Raw genomic sequence first — 13,979 nt, 5'->3', positions numbered from 1 at the left:
TCAGGCCGAGTTCAAGCTCCAGGACTGGCCAACAAAACAAAAACAAACAACAAAAAACCCAAAACAAAACAAATTACCTTATAGTTTCTTTGAAAACTGAAAACTTTACCTCATTAACAAGTCTAATTTCTACCCAAGTATTACAATTTTTTTATTTCTTTTTAGCCAATTGAATATGAATTATTTTTCATAGCTGGCAATCTTTTTATTATTTATTTGAATACACCTAGAAAAGAAAGTGAGCAAATTAAATATTAATGAAAATAATGAGAAAATAAGGCCTTGATAAGTAACATTATTTTGTGGATATAAGTGACAAGGATTTTAAGTTTAACTTGCTGTTACCTCAATGATGTAGAGGACTATGTTCTTGTAGAAGCAATACAGGATACACTTAGAGACTCTGTTATAGTTCCAGGCACCATGAACCATCAACAAATTCTTCAAATACTTGAACTGAAAGAACAGTGAGAAACGTTAGTATTTGTCCCTCCTCACAGAGCTAGCTGGTTAGGAGGAATGGCAGTGATTCACAACAAGGATGCTTTACCTGGGCTATGGAATAATCGGAAGAATTGGCTGCTTGCAAGCCTTCATTGCCACTTATTCCCACACCCACATGGGCCGTTTGAATCATGCTGACGTCATTGGCGCCATCTCCAATTGCAAGAGTTATCACATTGACTTGCTTCTTAACCATCTCCACGACTTCAGATTTTTGAAGAGGAGAAACCCTTAAATTAGGACAAATGTTTAATTACTGTTTTTGGGAGGGGTGGGGCTTGAAATGTCATTCTTTGGAAGAATCAAAGGAGTAAAAAACTCAAAATAAATAGTTCTCCGAATAACCATTTATGGAAAAGTCTGAAGTTTGGAAAATCTTAGCTCTCTGTTAATCTGGTTGCCATTTTAAGGGGAAAAAAGTTCTAAAAGCAAATATTTCATGACAGAAGATGTAATAATGCTGCATTAAGTTGTTAAATAACAAGTAAGTCCAGAAATTCCACTACTTCTCAATAAGTAACATCATCAGAATAACTAATTATTCACTTTTGAAGCAAAAAGAAAATCAGAAGGGCTACTGAACAGAAGCCCAAATACTAAATCCTTTATAGTACCAAGGAAGTATAAGTTGGATGCTATTACAAGCTGGTCTTCCATAATATATTTACTATGCGTGAAATGACTTAAAACTCTCCTTAACAGAAGGGAATTGGGTTGTTTTCTACTTATATTACACACTTGATTATTGCTCAAGTGCTTCATTTTCTTCCAAAGGTAATGACTGATGCTCACTCAGAACAGAAGACATAAGTATCTATTTTCAAATCATATTTGGTTTTAAACTTCACTGGAAGCTTGGCTCAAGTGGTAGAGCTCCTGTTTAACAAGCTCAAGACTCTGAGTTCAAACCTCAATTCAGGGGCAGTTTTTAACACACCTAAAAAGAAAAAGCCACTTGATGCTGGGCGCCGGTGGCTCACGCCTGTAATCTTAGCTACTCAGGAGGCTGAGATCTGATGATCGTGGTTCAAAGCCAGCCCGGGCAGGAAAGTCCATGAAACTCTTATCTCCATTAAACCACCAGAAAACTGGAAGTGGCGCTGTAGCTCAAGTGGTAGAGCGCTAGCTTTGAGCTGAAGAACTGAGGGACAGCACTCAGGCCCAGAGTTCAAGCCCCACAACCAACCAAAAAAAAAAAAAAAGCCACTTGAGAAATTGATGACAAGACAATGATAGAGGGGTTTGAAGACAGAAAACATAAGTATAATTAACTAAATATATTGTACATACTCTACTGGGAATTATAGAGCAAGACAAGAAGACTAAACAATGACTTGGTCCAGTGAACTATTAAGATAGCAATAGTTGGAAACAATTTAATGGTTAATTAATAAGAAACAATATACACAATTCATAATTCTAATGAATAAGAAAAACATCTCAGAGGTTTTTTTTTTTTTTGGTGCCAGTCCTGGGCTTGAACTCAGGGCCTGAGTGCTACTCCTGAGCTTTATTGCTCAAGGCTTGTACTCTATAATTTGAACCCCTAGCTCCACTTCTGGTTTTCTGATTTATTGGAGATAAAAGTCTCATGGACTTTCCTGTCCAGGCTGGCTTTGAACTGCATACAATCTTCAGATCTCAGCCTCTTGAGTAACTAGGATGACAGGTGTGAGCTACCAGCAATTGGCTCAGAGGTAATTTTCTTTTTTAAATCAAGATTAGGTTGCATAGGTGCCTAGTAAATATCTGCTGACACTTCTGGAAAATCATTTGTTACTTATTCAACATTGAAGATCCATCAGTACTGTGAGATCTGAGCCTCACATGTGAAGCCAGCCTGGGGAAGGTCCATGAGACTTATCTTCAATTACTCACCAAAAAGGTAGAAGTGGAGTTTGTGGCTCAAGTGGTAGAGTGCCAGCCTTGAGTGCAAATGCTAAGGGATAAGACCCAGGCTCTGAGTTCGGCCACTTATGGTTAGGGATGCATGTGTGTGCGCACGTGCGTGCGCGCGCTCACCCACACCCACACCCACTCCAATACACCTTGGGATTTTCCCTTGCTTAATTTCCACAGGAAAAAAAAATCTTTATCATTGGATACTCTGTACAAGTATGTGTCTTCACGATGTAATGGAGTGGAATGAGCAATAGTAGCTCTGGCTTTTATTTCAAGAAGTTTCTGCATGAGGTTGTGATTTGCTGGCAGACTATAGGAGTCTCCTGCTTTCCATACTCCAGTTCCTGACCCAGAATAGGCACTTTAATAAATGGTTGCTCTATGAAAGAATTATTTTAATTTTTCCTTTGGATTTCCATTTAGTGTCTGGCAATAATACAAAACGACACAACTGTGAACTCAGCAAGGGGCTGAATATCAGGTCATTAATGGGCCATTTCACTGTTGTTAGCCTCCATTTCTCTTCAGAGCAATTTTCATCTCATTTTCACATTTTATTTAATTTTTCTTAACAGGCTAATGTAAATTGGTAAGCCAACTGGCTCTAAGCCAACAAATTTAAACATAGATTGTAGTAGACATTGAGTGAATGTAAAAAAAGAAAAAAAAGCTTTAGCAGCAAAGCTCTATCTAAGAAGCAAATGGGAAATGGGCAGGAAGAGAGAAAAGCACTCAAAAATATTTATCTACTCCTTTTAATGGGCTTGTGGTATACATGCTTTATGAGTTACACCAAGGACTCTGTGAAGCCAGGGCATGATCAGACTTTTTTCATGAACTAAAGCTGAGCTAAAATTAGTTATTTAAAGGAGTGTCAGAAAAGGGTTATACTAAATTTTTTTCCTTCCTGGTGATTATGGTCAGTCATTGTTTTTTCTACTTGACACTTCAATTTTCAATATCCTTAACTGGAAAATTAGCTGAGGATTTCTACCCAACTCCACAGGAATGGCTAACTCAACTATTAGAAACATGAGTGGCTTACTGGCTCATACCTGTAATCCACCAAAACAATGATAACAACAAAAGCCAGAAGTGGAGCCATGAGGTGTAGCACCCAGGCCCCAAGTTCGAGTCCCAGTATCAAGGTGCGTGCACGCGTGCGTGCGCGCACACACCCACACCCACACCACACCAAACAAACAACAACAACAACAAAAAACCAAGAGTGGAAATACACTTATCAGAACAATGAGGGCTTTTAAAAAAAGCAATGATATAGTGATAGTCACAGTGTACTTTTCTAGATGCAGCATAACTATCATTTGCTCTCATTACCAAGTTGAAATATAGACTACTGGATTGGAAGAACATTCAAGAAACAATGGGAGCTCTCATTTCCAATGTGTTTGAAATAGCAGCTGGTAGCTAAACCTAGATGTTGGATTTAAGTGGGGATTCATGAAAAGTAAAAGTATGTATTCTTAAAACATTTAACTCAAAATATAAATGGGCAAACTTGTGATGTAGAACATAGAACCTTACTTTGCCTGGAAGTTTGCTGGTTGAAAGTCTACAGTTTTTGTTGCACAAACTTCACTTGTGAGACCCAATCCACAGTTTGTTTCACTACAGTGGAACAGAATGTGATGATTCTTTCCATCCCAGCTTGAGCTCCCCCTCAAAGGCAAAAACAACTCCAAATGTTTCGAGACCAGTAGACCTGGTTTACTAGCAAAACTTTTTTTTGAATGATTTTATGAAATATTTAATTAATGATGATTGCTCTAAGAACTAAAAGTTAACTCATGGAAGCAAAAGTATAAGCATGTACTACAGTATTCAGGTTCAAGGCCCAGGGTGCTAGGTCCCATGATAGCAGGTCTCAGGGAAGAAATGAGCTTTTTCTTTCCATGTCAACCAGGGCACATGGTCTCACCAGGCTTTTTTTGCTCATGGCTGACACTCCACCTCTTGAGATATCCCTGGAGTTCAGTTTTGTGCTGGTTAATTGGAGAGTCGCACAGATTTTTCTAATCAGGTTGATTTCAAATCACAACCCTCAGATCTCAGTCCCTACTAGTTAGATCATAGGTCCAGCAGAAATAAGCTTTAAAAGGATTCAGGTTAGTGAAACTAAAGTTAGTTAAAAAGATCTTCTACAAATTGAGCATTCTTAACACAAAAATACAAAATGTGTGCCGGGCACCGGTGGCTCATGCCTGTAATCCTAGCTACTCAGGAGACTGAGATCTGAGGATTGTGCTTCAAAGCCAGCCTGGGCAAGGAAAGTCCATGAGACTCTTATCTCCAATAAACCACTAGAAAATTGGAAGTGGTGCTGTGGCTCAAACAGTAGAGCACTCGCCTTGAGCTGAGGGACAGCGTTCAAGCCCAGAGTTCAAGCCCCACAACCGACCAAAAAAAAAAAAAGCAAAATGTGTAATGTTCTCCCAAATCCAAAACTTTTGGGGCTGCTGAAATGATGCTACCATGTGGAAAATTCTGCACCTGATCTTGTATAACAAGTCACTGCAAAAAAGACAGGCATGCTCAAAATATTGCATAAACTCACCCTCTGGCTATGTCAATAGGTTTATGTGGAAAATGAACTAACTTGTTTTAGACTTTGGTTCTATCTCCATGATAACTCACTATGAATATACAATTATTCCACGAAGACTGCCTTCAAGGAAGGCATGTACATCCTTGCAGGCAAAGAGGAGTTCATATGTGGATGCTTGATTCATTCCTCCCATAATGCCACACAACTCCCGCTAGAGACAACAAATCTCCTATTTTCAGTTTATCACTTCAATTATACTCTTCACTTGTGCCTTGTATTGTGGACACCATTTGCTTTCTGGGAGGCATGCTTTTCCACATTAAGGGCAGGGAAAGGCTCAGCGGATGACACAGTTTTAAACGTAACTGGTGGTAATGGAGATGAGGGGTGCTTCTCTGCATAAACTGAGCTGTGTGATGTGGCCATGTGAATTTGAAACTGTGTTTCGAAATTAACTATGCATTTATCTGTGCTTGATAAAATCCACACTTAATAGATCTAAGAATAGGTGGACTTGCTCTCTTCCAAAGTCTGAAGGTGAAAACAACAACCCTGAAATATTCCAATTCCAAGCATTTTGGCTAAGAGCTAACTCAGTCTGTACTATTTTTAAAGCATCAATTAAAAGAAATTGTTCTTTGTAGGGATTATAACAAAAGGTAAATCTGAAATCATATAACATATATATTTCTACTCCAAATAAGAGGCTACCTGAGCAAGGGAGCATTGGCTCTGGCCTTGACAAGGAGAGTTCTCTACTTGTAAAGGAAATAGCATGTTAGTTTTCCACACACTTGAAATGCTTCAGAACATACTCCTTCTACTGATGTGTTTCTAACTCTTAAAAGGTTACTACTCCCCTCATCAGAATTCATATTTTTTGGCTTTGGTCCACTTGTTCCTATGTTTGATTCTTCCCAATGCCTAGCCAAAACCGCTTGACCATGGCTGAGAATATATAAACCTTAAAATTTTCCCAGCACCAACAGCAACCAATTGTATAATCTGGATGCATCACAAAAGAAGTATTATTTTTTTTTCTCCTAGATGTGTGTGTGTGTGTGTGTGTGTGTGTGTGTGTGTGTGTGTGTGTGTATGCACATTTAGCCCCTGTATGTCTGTTTCAGGATTGAAATTATTCACAGTTCTCTTCCTCTGGTGCCTTTTCTTCTTCCAGAGCTGTACAGAAGACAATATAACCCACAGATCAGATCTAGCATGCATCAAAAAGGTCTTTTTTCCTTCCCTGTGTAATACAGCCTTGGAGAGCTGAGTGCAATGTGCATTTCAGATATCCTTCAGCCATAGTTTGACACCTTATTCATTGTTTTTTCTTATTTGCTACCTAGTAACTTTCACTGTGCTATGAACAACAGATCAGAGCACACAGAAATTTTTACCATTTAAGGCCAGAAGTATATAGGTAGTCCATCTTATACAAGAAGAATAATGGGACTAACTAATGCCTTTCTAAATGGAAAATGGATGAAGATTAAATAGAGATGCATGTATACAAACATATAATAAGCCATAAACTTGAGAGACTTTTTTTTATAGGTAGCCAAAAGACAGACACTGCAAACTTACAAATAATATTATTAGTATAATTTTAAGTGTATATAAGTGAAATGTTTAGGTCATTAGTCCTAAATACAATTCAGCAGGATAAACTATTGCATTCCTTTGACTACTTAGAGAAAGGTTAAAAAAACCCTTAAGAACAAGGAGAATAGAGTATTTCTTAATTATCCTCTGGCATTTGTACAGTAAGCTGGCTCTATCCTATGAAGCCTGAAGTCTGCTCTGGTGATGACTTAGAGGTCAGGATCTGCTCCATTTTCCTTTGCAACAAGTTTCTTTAAGTTTCTTCTGTAACGATCAGTCAATTCTCCATTGAGCTACATTTTACTGATCAGTAGAGAAGTTACAAAAAGACCAAAAAGAAAGTCTAACTGATGAGGTCTTACCTGAATCTTTTTGAATCAAAATGTGTCAGGTTTATTTATAAAGTTTTCATTTGATAGAACATAGCCAAAAAACCTTTTCCGCTATACACCCATATTAGAGCTCTGTTAGGAACTCACCATGAATTTATTACTGGAATGAAAACAGCAGCCTATATAGCAAATCCTAAAGCTGATACTTAGCATATGGTATATAATGAAACAGTCAGCCATTTCTAGGTAGGAGAACCGGCTATTCAAATGACTGATGACTGAGTGCTCTACTCGCCTCCAAAAACAACATCAGCTCATATCCTGCAGCCACAGGTACCACAGAGACCTTACAATACTAGAGATGGGGTCTGCAGAAATAAAACACAGTCTTTCTACAGCAAGTATAAAAAAAATTAGAGGAGAAGCAACCTCAAAATAGACTTCCTTTCTGTAGCGCATCTCAGGGGCAAAACTTTTGTGAAATTTATGTTATTCCAGAGGTAAAATACTATATTGCCTTCCATTTCAATGAGTAAGAAATTATTTTAAATAAGGATTGTTCCTACTGGTAGTCTGTGGCTACATGTACAAAAGTGCATGCATGATGACCCAAACTGTGCACAGCAAATACACCTTGCAAGAGGGACAAAAAACGCTCTTCCTAGCAGAAACATTTACTATAGGCTTTATCCACAATGCTGCTAGACATTTTCTTAATGGGACATAATCTAGTCATAGCCCTAACACTGCATTGTAGCACATGGCTTATGTAAAATATGGTAATGAGACCGGATGAAAATTTTGTAGGAAAGAGAAATTCATCTCATTATCCCCACACTACTAACTTTACAACCTTTATAATTTGTTTTTGACTGCTTGCTGCTAGAAACCAGATCTGTACAATCGAATCCCTCTAGAGTATAAGAAAAGTATGTAAGGGATTTTGCATATTCTGGGTTTTCTTTCATGGACGGGAAAGGTAGGTCAAAAAATAGTAGGTAGGAAGGGAGACATCTACTTCTTCAAGAAAAGTAGATATTCAGAATAAATTAGCACCAGACGGCAGGGTGGCCTGTGTGTCAGGGTAAGCACTTCTGAATGTCAAAGCTAGTTCTATGGGACAGAACATGTCAGAAGCTTTTTGAGACAACCAAGAAAATGGTAAAAACAGCATCTGCAAGTATTAATCCGGATAGCTCAAAACATATGAAATGACAGTGTACATATGGATAGAGAGGTATGGAGGAGAAGCATCAGGAAAGTTCTCCATCCTTATGAAGCCAAGTAAGAGTGGGAGAGCCCAGTGGAATCCCTGCTGTGTGCTGTCTGCAAAGCAGGAGCTGGGCTTGAAAGAGCAGAGCTGAGATGTGTTGCTCCCTCCGCAATGCTAAACCAAGCATTTAGCTATTCTGTAGCATATGATCCACATTTTCTGGGAGTGCCTATAGGGAGAAGAAAGTAGAAGCCTTCCTCCTGCCCCTAGGAGCTATTAATTTAAGCACTTTAATTGAACTAATGTCTCAGAAGGTTGATGTTAAAAATCTGTACCACAGTGGTCTACAGACTCCTGCTCTGAAGAGAGGGAATGGGGGGTGGGTGGGAGAGAAACTTCTTCTTATGTGGATTGAGGCCCAGATACCTCTTCCTGCCTGGGGAGATCTGCCCATTGGATCAGTGTGAAGCACTCCTGATCAAGAAAGTGGATGGTGTCCTGGTTCCTCGGCCTTCTACATCCTTGCTCTCAGAGCAGTAGGACTGTGGCCTCCCATCTCTTCCTATTCCTGATAACTGGCCAGAGCTCTGTCACTTTGTTCTTTTTTCTTATTGAATCTGGGTAGGTATGATAGGGTTGGATCTAATTTTTTTTTTGGGGGGGAGGAGGTGTTAAACTCAGGACCATGAACTTCCTAAAGCTGTACTCCATGACCTGATGCACATCCCCATTTCTTTTTGCTTAAACTCTTTTTTCAGATATGGCCTTGTATTTATGCCTGTCTGGACTGTGATCCCCTTTTGTATGCTTTAGGAATGCAGGCATGCATCACTGTATCCAATTCTTTTCTTATCCATTGAGATAGAGGACTCTTTTTTTTCTCCCAGACTGGCTTTGAACTGGGATCTTGCAACTCTCTACCTCTCAAGTAGCTAGGAGAGAGCCATCACATATGGCCTGTAGTTTAATTTATTTTCACTTCTTGGTGCCACTGGAGTTTGAACTCAAGGCCTTGTATTTGACTGGCATGCCTCTACCACTGAGCTAATCTGCAAGCTCTGTTTTCCCTCTAATAACAATAATATTTTGCCAGTACTAGGGCTTGAACTCAGGGCCTGGGCACTGTCCCTGAGCTTCATTTGCTCAAGGCTAGCACACTACCACTTGGGCTACAGCGCCATTTCTGCCTTTTTCTGTTTCTGTGATACTGAGGAATCGAACCCAGGGCTTCATGCATGCTAGGCAAGCACTCAACCACTAGACCACATTCCTCGCCATCCTGTAATTATTTTTAAGTTAGGATCTAGCATCCTGCTTGGGCAGGAAGGGATTCTGATCCCTCTATTTTAGGTTCTCATAATATTTGGGATGAGAGGAATGTGACAGTTGCACCCAGCTTCTCTCCCTTGAGATGGAGTTGTGTGGACTTTTGTGCCTGTTCTACTCTCCTAGGTTCATTCTCCCGAGCTTAGGATGATGGGTGAACACCATTGTGCCATGCTATGGGTTGAGAAGGGGTGGAATGAACTTGTTTTCCCATGCTGTCCTCAATGGTGATTCTTTCATTTTCAGTCCCCAAGTAGCTTGCAGCTACTTTTAATTTTTTTTTGAGTGTTAGAAACTCTTTGGCCCTTCCTCCATCTTCCTCTTCGGCCTTGGGGGAAGCCAGTTGCCTTTTAAAAAACATTCTCTCCCATATGGATAAGCTTCTTTCCAATTAAAAATTATCTAGTGAATAGGGCTGGACCTGTGGCTCCAACGGCAGAGCACTTGCCCATGAGTGTGATACGTCAAGTTCAAACCCTGGTATTGCCCTGAGCCACTGATATCCAGTTTAGACACAGCATTCTACTAATTATATAAATTGATTAAACAAAGATTTAGAAAACAAGACAGGGCACATATGAAACAAAGGAAAGCCAGATTAGCAATGTTTATATTAGGCAAAAAAGCATGAAGGACACATAAGAATGGTCAGATTTTTACTGTTTTTGGTACTGGATTTTGAATTTAGAACTTGTGCTCTAACACCTGAATTACCCCTAACCTTTTTTTGTGTAAGTTAATTTTCAGAGAGAGCTCCTGCTGTTGCTTGGGGCTGGACCACAATCTTCCTACTTGTGGCTTCTGAATATCTGGGAAGATAGGTATGTGCTACTTACTATGCCTAACTTGTTCTTCAATGATAGGGTTTCAGGAACAATTTTTCTGCATCCCAAATACCTAGAATTATAGGAGTGAATCACCAGATTGGGCTTGTTCATCGAGATGAGGTCTCATTAACTTTTTGCTCTGGCTAGCCTTGAACTGCAATCCTCCCAATCTCTGTTTCCTGAGAAGCTGGAATTGTAAGTGTGAATCACTGAACCCAGCAGAGAGAAATATTTTATGTATGCCAGTATTCTTCTCATTAGACTATATAAAGGAAAGTCAGATATCATTTGTAAGAGCAAGAAAAAATTTTAAGGAAATCAAAACAGAACTTAGAAAGTGGCAAAAACTCCCATGCTCCTGGATTGGAAAGATCAACATTGTGAAAATGGCAATACTTCCCAAAGCTATCTACAAATTCAGTGCGATACCTATCAATATTCCAACCTCATTCTTCAAGGAAATAGAAGAGGCAATCCAAAAATTTATATGCAACAATAAAAGACCCCAAATAGCAAAAACGATCCTCAGCAGAAAGAAATAGTGCTGGAGGAATATCAATACCAAATTTCAAACTCTACTATAAAGCCATAGTAATCAAAACAGCTTGATACTGGCACAAGAACAGACCTCAGGACCAATGGAATAGAATTGAAAACCCAGAAATGAACCTACAGACCACCTATAGCCATGTAATCTTTGATAAGGGAGCTAAAAAAATAGAATGGAAGAAAGACAGCCTCTTCAGTAAATGGTGCTGGCAAAATTGGTTAACTACTTGTAGAAAACTAAAGCTAGATCCTCATATATCACCCTGCACCAGAATCAACTCCAAATGGATCAAAGATCGGAGTCAAAGCAGATACTCTGAAAACATTACAGGATGGAATAGGAGAAACCCTAGGTCTCCTTGGCACAGGCTGAAATTTTCTTAATAGAGACCCAGAAACACAACAAATCAAAGAAAGGTTGGACAAATGGGATAGCATGAAATTGCAGAGCTTCTGCATGGCAAAGGACATAGCTAGCAAGATCAATAGAAAGCCCAAGGATTGGGAGAAGATCTTCACTAGCCATACAACGGACAAGGGTCTCAAATCTAAAATATACCTGGAACTCAAAAAAATTAAATCTCCCAACAACAAATCTTCAAAGAAACAACTACCCAATAAACAAGTGGGCTAAAGATTTAAAGAGAAACTTCTCTGAAGAGGAAAGAAGGATGGCCAATAGACACATGAAGAAATGCTCAACCTCTCTAGCCATAAAAGAAATGCAAATCAAAATAACATTGAGATACCACCTCACCCCAGTTAGAATGGCTAAAATCAAGAACTCTAATAACAACAGATGCTGGAGGAGATGTGGACAGAAGGGAACCTTACTGCATTGTTGGTGGGAGTGTAAACTTGTTCAACTACTTTAGAAAACAGTATGGAGGTTCCTCACAAGACTCCACATAGAGCTCCCCTATGACCCACTTTTGGGCATTTATCCAAATGATCACAAACAAGACCATACTAAAGCTACCAGCATGACTATGTTTATTGCAGCATTATTTACTATAGCTAAGATATGGAACCAACCCAGATGCCCCTCAGTAGATGAATGGATCAAGAAAATGTGGTATATATACACAATGGAATTCTATGCCTCCATCAGAAAGAATGACATTGCCCCATTTGTTAGGAAATGGAAAGGCTTGGAAAAAATTATATTAAGTGAAGTAAGCCAGACCCAAAGAAACATAGGTCCCATGGTTTCCCTTATTTGCAATATCTAGTATATGTCTGAGTCAAGCAGAAAAGGTCAGATAAGTTGATGTTAGGGAAATGAATCCTAAGATATGTATTCAAATGTTTTTTTTCTTTCATGAGATTGTTTCTAACACATTTATAAGATGATTTCTTTGTTGCTTTGTATGTCCCTCCCTCACAGTATAACCCCTGCTTTCACTGTATTTGATTTTGGTATAAGTTGTGAAGGGGAAAGAGAAAAACAAATTGTTTAACTAGGGATACAGATGGACCCATTGCAACAATGAGATGTACAAGTTGTTATGTTGAAAACGAACTTTACAACTTTGGTCCGGAGGGGAGTGGGGTGAGGGGAGGGGGGAGGATTGGGTGGAGGGGCTGGGGGAGGATGGGAAGGAATGGGAAGGGGAAACAAAGGAGGAGGCTACAATGCTTGATAAGAAATGTACTCATTATCTTGCCCATGTAATTGTAACCCCTCTGTACAGTATTTTCACAATAAAAAAGAAAAAAAGCAAAAATTTTAATAATAGTTGCTGTGCATGAACTGTTATTCCTTGTAACTCTAGGGGAACAACTATTTTTATCTCTGTTTTGAAGAGAAAGAGAATAAATCTAGAGAAATTTAAGTAATTTGTCACTCAGCACCTAGGAAACTGAGCCTAGATTCTAGGAATTGTGGCCCCAGTGCCTGAATGCTGCACCACATGGCATTATAAACAGAGGGAAAGAATGCATTGCTTAGTAAGTGGTAATGGGAGAATCTGCTCACTGTGTAGAAACAAATCACACAAGATGCTCCTCCTTCACACCATATGCAGTAATAAACTCCATATGGAACAAAGACCTATGTGGAAAACATAAAGCTGTGAAAGTTAACAGAAGATAATATAGGAGGAAATCTGCTTAAGAACTCCAAAACCCACTGGCCATTGGTGGACTTACTTGAGTTTGGCTATGTCAACAATTTCTGTTCCAGAAAGAACAGCAAAGGCAGAATTAAGAAGGGAGGCAGACTGAAGGATATTTGTTGTGTTAAAAATCAACACAATACCAATATCTAGATCAAAGAAATCTTATACATAAGCAGAAAAACATGGGAACTCAATCCTCCCTGCCCCCTTTCCTTCCCATCCCTTTCCTTCCCTTCCCTTATCTCGGTCTCTCCTTCTTGCTTGCTTGCTTGCTTTTTTTTCTCCCAGTCCTATGGCTTGAACTCGGCCTGGATGCTGTCCCTGAGCTTTTGTACTCAAGGCTAGTGTTTTAGGACTTGAACCACAGATCCATTTCTGGCTTTTTGCTGGTTAACCTGAGATAAGATTCTCATGGGTGTTCCTGCCTCTGCTGGCTTCAAACCAAGCTCCTCAGATCTCAGCCACCTGAGTAGTTAGGATTACAGCCACAAGCCACTGGCATCCGGCCCAACATTTTCTTTATAGCAACATTACTATCGACTTGATATACATCTGTCTGATGTCTATCAATTGCTACAGTTCATGCACACACATCAGCAACTACCTGCAGGATACTGGCATGGCATATGTTTATTTTAGTGGACAATTACTACCAGTGAAGGCAGGGCTTATTCCTCCTGGAGTACCACTCTATTCTTGAGTAAGTGAAAGAATGGACTTCAAAATTAGAAGTTCACAGTGGTAAATACTTCTATTCCCTATCAGAGAAATGATTACCAAACCAAAAGGTGCCATCAGATTGGAGAAGTTAGAACGTCTGGAATGCCAAGTGTTGGTGTTAAGGACAGGTAACAACAACCCTCATCACGGATCTGGGAGTTCACATGAGTGCAGCCTGCTACTGGGCCATTCTGACAGAAATGACATACATATATAGCCCCCCACATACACACATACAGAGTCAAATATCCTTGTTCTTATCCCTTTGTTGTGATATAGCCTAGAGAGGCAATAGCAAAATATAAAGATCAAGGA

General features: G+C 39.4%; 1 protein-coding gene across 9 annotated transcripts in view; it reads right to left on the bottom strand.

Moving 5' to 3' along the window:
• The window catches only part of Atp8a1 (ATPase phospholipid transporting 8A1), a 224,057-nt gene that overhangs the window by 48,093 nt on the left and 161,985 nt on the right, over nucleotides 1-13,979 (bottom strand). For all 9 annotated transcript variants that reach the window (XM_070012553.1, XM_070012554.1, XM_070012552.1 and 6 more), the window contains 2 exons: nucleotides 551-734; nucleotides 346-456 (listed from right to left, as the gene is read on the bottom strand). In XM_070012553.1, coding sequence (XP_069868654.1) covers nucleotides 346-456; nucleotides 551-734 — 295 coding nt within the window. The remainder of the gene's footprint in view (nucleotides 1-345; nucleotides 457-550; nucleotides 735-13,979) is intronic.

Source organism: Dipodomys merriami, unplaced genomic scaffold, assembly GCF_024711535.1.
Source record: "Dipodomys merriami isolate MVZ:Mamm:240054 unplaced genomic scaffold, mDipMer1.0.p SCAF_9, whole genome shotgun sequence".
NCBI lineage: Eukaryota > Metazoa > Chordata > Mammalia > Rodentia > Heteromyidae > Dipodomys > Dipodomys merriami.
The sequence above is the reverse complement of the archived record's forward strand: the minus strand, read 5'-3'. Positions and strand labels throughout refer to the sequence as shown.